The sequence below is a fragment of the Rutidosis leptorrhynchoides genome, chromosome 4 (assembly GCF_046630445.1).
Source record: "Rutidosis leptorrhynchoides isolate AG116_Rl617_1_P2 chromosome 4, CSIRO_AGI_Rlap_v1, whole genome shotgun sequence".
In the NCBI taxonomy this organism is placed as follows: domain Eukaryota; kingdom Viridiplantae; phylum Streptophyta; class Magnoliopsida; order Asterales; family Asteraceae; genus Rutidosis; species Rutidosis leptorrhynchoides.
In genome coordinates this window covers 433,057,514-433,065,643 of record NC_092336.1, presented here as the reverse complement: position 1 = coordinate 433,065,643, position 8,130 = coordinate 433,057,514, and the positions used below count along the sequence as shown (strand labels likewise).

At 31.4% G+C, this 8,130-nt stretch overlaps 1 protein-coding gene across 1 annotated transcript; it reads right to left on the bottom strand.

The window, feature by feature from the left end:
- Positions 1-818: 818 nt before the first annotated feature.
- On the bottom strand, positions 819-3,115 carry LOC139844301 (heavy metal-associated isoprenylated plant protein 3). The gene is made up of 4 exons (XM_071834522.1): positions 2,897-3,115; positions 2,522-2,751; positions 2,307-2,394; positions 819-1,603 (listed from the first exon to the last, which is right to left on the bottom strand). The coding sequence occupies exons 1-4, from the start codon at positions 3,060-3,062 to the stop codon at positions 1,077-1,079; spliced, it is 1,011 nt and encodes a 336-aa protein (XP_071690623.1). The 5' UTR covers positions 3,063-3,115; the 3' UTR covers positions 819-1,076.
- Between the last annotated feature and the right edge of the window lie 5,015 nt (positions 3,116-8,130).

The following is an 8,130-nucleotide window of genomic DNA, read 5'->3' as shown; positions in this document are numbered from 1 at the left end:
TTTGCATTTGCATTTGCATTTTGCATCTACAATATATACATGGTTAATATAAGTACATATCACTTAATCTGCAGATAGTTGATGTACATATTGGCTACATCGTAATGATCGGGCCTTCGGCAAAAAGAATCTTAGCACCTCAAAAATCGTGTCAGAAATTCAATCAAAAAGTTTTGAATGGATTAATAGTCGTTGGAAGAAAGGCAATCTAGACTGGTCAAAATGGTTAACCAATCCGAGATGGTTCGACGCTATTCATGCAAAAGTTGGCATAGGTTAATTTTTAGGTTTTTTATGCCGGATTCTTTCGTTATCCTCTTTGGCAGGGGCTAAGAGGGGTAGGGTCAATTGCTTTGTCGCTGTTGTGTTACAGTATTGTATTTTGATTCCTACTCCTGCTTGTTATTACAAGTTGCTCCCTGCCTCGGCGGATTTCGTTAGATGAAGGCTTTTTCCTGAAACAAATATTAACATTCGAGTATCTCCAGATTCACACTGTATAGCCGGTAGCCCATTATTTAACTTCTTTATAGTCGAGTTTTTGTTTGCATTTAGAATAGCTATTTTCATCGTGTTTCTCTAGATTAGGCTTGTTGTTGCCTAAAATCTCTAATTTTTTATTGGTCTTCGGACCCTTATTTGTAATTCTTTTTTTTATAATATAAGTTTGGCTTTTCCAAAAAAAAAAAAAAAAGAAAAAAATTTATTTGTTCAATTGAATTATTGAATTATTGAATTACGGAGTACTCCGTATTATTTTCACAAGTAAATTAACTAATAACTATTGTTTATTGTCATTTCACAAAGAAATTGAACATACATTTATTAGGTCCTATAAAGAAACTACTCCCGTAAAAATTAATATAATAGACCCGAAGATAACACAATTAATCTTGTTCGTTAGAACAACCTCACCACTATATGTTGTTGGTTAAGGCTCTCCTATAAACCAATACGTTTTTTTAGCTCATACTCCGGATAACATCAAAAATTATATTTAACCTTATACTTTGTATTTTGAATTTTCATCAGTTAAACTAAAGTTAATTCGCTAAATTAACCACGTGATCAAGTTATCACATGATTGAACACGAAGCATTAGGATTTTCGTCACTAAACATCCCTGCATCCGGCACACTAGGGTCGTGAAGGTACATCGGAGGTGGTGGAGGTGGTCCATTCGAGTATTGCATAGCGTACCCATGGTTAACGTAACCCTCATTCACATAACCATGGTTAGAAGTCGAAACGCCATAATCTTGGTTATAATTATTTTGATTATATGTTGGAATTGTGTATGTGTACGGATTATGTCCATAATATTCCAACTTGTTAACAACCTCAATGCCTCTACTTCCTTCGTTTGCGACTGCCTTCTTTTCGTCTTTCGCCTTGTGATCACCTCCGTCCGGTTTTTTATCTCCTTCTACCTTCTCCTTCTTATCGTCCTTTTTTTCGTCCTTTTTATCGTCTTTTTTAGGAGGGACAATTTGGACATCTCTTTTTAATTTTTCTTTCAAGTATGGAGTAAGTTCATTCACGTTCATTGTCCCTTTCACCATGACTAAATCATTGCTAGCATCAGGTATTACAGATTCCACCCCTATTCATAAGCAAACCAAAAGCAAACATTAATTGACTTATTCAAATTCAAACAATATTTAATACTCATTCTATATAAAACTTAATTTGTTATTTATAATTCAAAATTATCATGAATAAATATTAATACCATATTAGAACTACCTTTAACATTCTCTATAATATAATTAAATTAATTTTATGCACTCGTATCTTTCGTCCGTTTTACCAAAAATGGGACAATAGCAAAATGATTTAATTATCCTCCGTTTAATAAAAATGTTTAAATGTGTATAGTTAGACACTTAGACTTTAATTAAGCACTCAAAAAGTTGGGTCAAAATTCAAGCTCATTAAAAACTCTCGAACACATGATTTATCCCTATCACTAAAATAATAATAGAAAAATCCCTAAACATAACGTACCATATATATGTTAATATCAAAATTATATATGGAAAGTTGTATTAAATAAGAATATTTAAACTTTACAATTAATCAAAAATATTTTTAAAATTTAAATATGGTATGTTTAGCATTCTTAATAAGGTGTTCTTGTTCATGTTATCTTTTTTAAAAATATATATACATATACATATTTTTAGGCATATTTGAAGTTGTGATTCTTGAAACTTTGAAAGCATATTGAGACCTAGCACTAGAATATCTTACGGTTACATAATTTATCTCTAACTAATTTTCATCAGTTACCGATAATAACTCACCTTTAACCTTTGACACGGTTCGTTTAATTTTGTGCGTACATCCCTCGCAATGAAGTGGAATTTTCATCACAACCATGGTTGATTGTACCTACATCATCACAATACAATAAATTAAATTAAATTAATAAACACCATTGAAGTTAACTCTTAAAACGCATTATCTACTAAACTAAGAAATTAATTACAGTAATAACTAATTAATCCACTCTTGTTACCTCTTTGGGTTTCTTAGCATCTGCCTTTTTGTCATCGATTTTTTTCTCCGTTGGCTTATGATCATCACCTTTCTTATCTCCTTTCTCTCCGTCTTTTTTCGGCTGTGGCGAAACTATCTCCACCTTCTTCTTCGTCTTATGTTCGACTCGCTCCTTAACGACTGTGGGGTCCACTTGCCCGATGACCGTTAGCTTGTTGCCCTCAATATCTGCATTCACACTTTGCACACCTACATTTGGCATAACAAATCTATGTTATAATTAGAAATGAAAATAGGTTAATTCACCTTGTTATGCTTTTTTTTTTAAATATATAATATATGTACACTTCTCTAACTACTAATTAAGTTTGATTATGAATGCATGTTGTTATACCTTCTAAACGGCGAATGGAACTTTTGACCTTTTTAGCGCAACCCTCACAATGCAAGTCGAGTTTCAATACGATAATACTCGATCCAATATCGGCCTTTTTTGCGCCGCCTGCATCGCCGGACTTTTTCTCACCGGAATCCTTCTTGTCATCTTTCTTGGCTCCCATTATATTGGGGATTTTAATTTTAAGGTTAATTATACGAGTGTTTAATTTATTTATTATTGTTGCGGAATAAAACTGGAATAAAAATAGACGTTTCATCGAGATTTTATAGTACAGGTATGATGATGGTATGTATGTATGATGGATGATGGAAGGTAAAAATTTGACCAATTGTATTGTAGTTGTATTTATTTGACGGGTGGGTAGCGTGAACAAACAGGCTATTTGACCAATATTTATTTGGACAAATAAAACTAATACGGTTAGATACTAATTCTAATTTTCTAAATGCCGAAGGTTTTAAATAGTAAACTTCGACATTAGGTGAACTTACAGTGCAAGATCGATGGACTTGAAGAGCAAGAAAATTTTGATGGTCAAGTTGTACTTAGTAGTCAAATTGTGCTTCGTGATCAAGTTAAACTTGATGATCAAGTTTAACTGTTAAAATTAGTGATCATGTTGAAGTTGAATATATACATGAGGTTAAATTTTCATTCGAAAACAAACTAAAAAATCAATACACTTCAAATTTTGAAGTCATGTTTCTTCTCTTGTCTAAAAGTATTGTATAGTCGAATCTTTAAAAAGTGTAGTCGATTTAAAGAGAGTAGTCGATCTATGTTATTGTAACAATTTGTGATATAGTAAAAATAATTTCTTTTAAGAGCCGGTAATTTTTTTTTTTGTTTTGAAGTTTTTTCACATTAATTGATTTGAACTGGGTGTTGAAAACTAGTTGAGCCCATTTTCTCATCAAATGATGGCTTTTAATGTGGGCCCGTGGGGTTATAGATGGGTCAATATTTGGACCATTAGTAATTGCACACATTAAAAGTAGTTTTACATAAAACAAACCTACGCAAATATAATGTTGTTTTGACTGGAAAAAAAAAAGTTATCCTTATATTACAATATTTATTCACAGAAAATAATAAATAATACCCCATATGATAAATTAACTCTGTATTTAACATGTATAGAAAATCAGTGATCATGTTAAGACTTCCAGTTTTAAACTTACTAGTAGAATATCTTAGATGACTCATAAAATAATTTAAATGATGATTAGTCCATCTCAAATGAACTAAGTAAAAAAAAAAAATTATCATTCATTTACCCATTTAGTTGCTTTTTAACATTCTTGGTAACTCCTTAAGTAGTAAAAGTGCGTAACACATGAACTATACTACTCAGTACTATAAAATTACTCTACTTAACACATTTAAAATTTGGCAATTTGAATATTTGTAATACTGATATCTAATTATTATTGAATTCATTCAATAATGTAATAACAAGTTGCAGTCTAGTTGGTCAGGATATTCGTCTTTGGTCCAAAAGGGAATTTTGATTTTAATACCTTTTCATTAAAATCGTACATAGTTTTCAATCATGCATTTACACCTTTCTGTTTCAGCGACTAGGCTACTTAATTGTTTAATATTTTCGTAAAAGCCGATATTTTATTTTAATTTTTTTTTTTTTAACTTTTTATGATTGATAACGAACAAAATTTGTGAAGTGGTAAGGTTTTTTCGTGTTTAGGCTATTAGAAAAAAAAAAGAATATTTTAACTCGAATGTATTATCTAACAATGGTGCTAGTGAGTTGAACCAAAACCTGTGAAAATATAAAACCCTAACCACTAAGATATATTGACATGTTTCAAACAAACCTTGGAGTAGTGTTTAATAACGTAACATTATAAGATCACTCTAACCGGTAAGCTTTCTCACCCGCCTTCAAGCCAATTTTGCGAGGGCACTCTTGGCAATGGTTTTTTCATCACTTGCTGATATTGCTCGATTTATACATATTATTCTTTGCAATATCGGTTTGGTTTCGTTAGTTTCCAGTTATGAATGAAGATATTATGATGAGTTTTACGCCTTTTATGATCAAGATGGTGTTTTGGTTGATAGTTGGTAGTTTTTGGTGATTTTCAAGTGTTTCGGGGCGAAAATATCAAGTACAGTATAAAGTTTCAGGTTCAAACCGGGGTTAATGCCCAAAGTTAAAGTGATTTTCTAAGCTAAAAATAGAGTTTCAGGTCTCGTTATCGCGAGAATATGATCACCGTTCGCGAGAATGAAGTCGAAGGCAAGTTCGCGAACCGAAAAATGGAAAAGCGAACGCAAAACCCACAAATCTGCAGGTCCCGCGATCGCGAGGATGGAGGTACACAGAGGCTCGTGATCGCGAGATGTGTCGTCCAGACCACATCTATAAATTTCAGCATACGATTCATTTTTTGGGGTATTACAAATTTTGGCCGTTTGGAAGCGTTTCTATGGCGATTTTAGAGCTTCAAAGACCCATCTTCACCAAATTAAAAGGGGTTTAACATAAAGATTCAATCTTTGATCATTGTACATCATTGGTACATTGTTTATCAATTTTAGTGATAAAATCATGAATTGCTATTGTCTAAATTGTTTGGTTGATTTTTCTAGCCCGTTAGGCAAAAATCCTTTAGTGTTTGCTCAGATGTACTAGCTTTTGATTGTTGAATTGTTCATATGTATTTGGATTTAATGTTTGATTGATTTGGTTTTATTTAGTTTGCTCAAAAACCCATTGTTATGAAAGCTTTATGCTTGAATTTAATTATACATGTTATCAACTAGTTATTGTGAGATAAAAAGTAATATATAATATGTACTCAACACTTTAAGTGATCTAGACGAGTGATCTAGACGTGTAGGTATTTGATTTCAAGTGATTGAATTGAGTATTTATTTGGTAATTGAATGGTAGTTTGACGTCATAATCGTGTAATTACATTGAGTGATCTTTGTAGTTAGGATTTTAAGTGATTTTAATCCGTACTAAATCTTAATAGCTTAATCTTAGTGGTTTATGATTATTGTATTTAATCAAAAGATCAATTATTGTGTGAATCAGTTACTTTACTTTAATTACATAATTTGTTGACTAGTTTACGTGAATTCATTAATAATAAATAAATTATGCTTCAACTCTTAGGAGTTCTATACATTTACATGTGAGTGTCAATGGTGATTAATTGGTAATTCGATAGCACAATCATGTAGTTACTTCGAGTGATCGTTGTAATTAAGGTTTTATGTGAATTTAACCTAGATTGAATCACAATAGTTTAATCATTTATGATTTGATTATTTGAATGAGATTAATGTGAGTTAGTTAAGTTTGAATGATTGGGTTGTAATTTATCATACATTTAATCGGTTTTAATTGAAATAACAATTCATGTCATTAGTAATCATCTGAGTGAGCACTGCTTCATCCATCTGGTTATTCGTTTATCTACTTTTCATATTTAGTTTAATTACAACTCCCACTACTACAATTTTTACTCTAGAATAATTATTATTTTTATTTAAAAGCTTAAACAACCGCTCTCTGTGGACAAACCTGAACTTGCCTGTGCTAGCTATGTAAGATTAAACAACCGCTCTCTGTGGACAAACAACTTACCTGAACTTACCCTCAACCTGCTCTGTTCGTTTCGCCTTGGCCAATATCTTTCTCAAGCATATGTGAGCACGAATAAAAAGCTGGTAAGTAGTTTATCTCTCCTAATTTGTGCAAAGCTTACTTGTACTTATATCATAAACAACTTGTTACTAATTTGTTTAATTGATTTGTGAAGTATGTGATGGGGAGGGAGTATGTCATTGTTGGGAGTAGTATGTGATCGAAGGAAGTGATGAGGAAATGCAGAGAAAGTTGATGTGGCAGTGAGAAAGGATATATGTCATGGTTGAGAATGGTCCAATATGTGTTCCTTTGCTTGCTAAAAGACTTAGTGTTGGGAATTGTAAGTGTCATTAATCAAGTAAAAGAGAAGGTGAATTGCTACAGAAACAAAAAGTTTTCATTTATAGGAAAGCTTCAACTTATCGGTGTAAACATCAATGCATGTGTATTGGCCATCTGTATGTAGCCTTCCTATTAGTGATATTAAAAAACAGTATCTGTGTTTTAAAGCTTCATTAAAGTGGCATGGAATATGGTTTGTAAACTAAAATACAAGGGTGGATTTGAGATCAAACCACTTCAAAAATGGAATGAAGTTTTATTGGTTAAACAGTTGTGAAAGGTTATTGAACAAAAATAGACTGTGAGTCATATAATGTTATTAAACTGAAAGACAAAAATTTTATTTGAGATATTGAGGTAACTTATAAGTTTCTTGAATTGAGAGACAAAGTTAAATGTCGTATCGATTATAAAATTGGTAATGGCCTAGCTAAATACTTTTTTGATGAAAGAAGTCGTGTGGTTGAGATAATATATAACCAAAGAACTTTAAATGATGCTAGATTGAGCAAAGATATAAAGGTGGTAAACATAATTTAAAATAACCAATGGAGTTGGCATGTATAGGGTTTACAAGACTCTCAAAGACATCTATAAAATGTGATTACTCAAAGAAAGTTTGGAAAGAAATGGAAAATAAGTTGATGTTTATAATCTTGCAAGATTGGTTGTACATTGGAGGTTGGACATAATTCATACACTTGCAGACTATCCATTCAAAAAGCGTAGTTGGAATGTTTTTAACATACTAGTTATGGTTGTTGTGGTATATTACATTTGGCAAGAAAGGAATGGTAGAATGTTCATAAAGAATTCAAGAACCGTAGAAGAATTGTTTAATGTGATACTGTACAAGATAATATTGAACTTCAATTGGTGAGTTTAAAAAAAGATTCAATTTCAGTAATGTCAGCCACAAAATTATGGAGATTAATTGAGTGAATAAAAAACTATAGTATGATTAATGACAATGAATGTTATATTGACATATTGGTGGCGAGTAATGAAAGATGAGAATGCTTAACACATGTTTGATATATGATTTTTATATGTGGGATTGCATTGGCAGTAGTTTCGCGTTTAGTTTAATACAATTGAATGTATTTTGTCATTTTGTGTTTTATTCACATGGTGGTTTGGTAGTGTTTATTAGCACTTTGTTTTTGCTTAATTTTTATGATTGTTTTCAAATAATAATAAATCTTTTACGCTTAAAATATATACTATAATGAGTGAGAATGGTTATTAAATAATGTAAATAGAA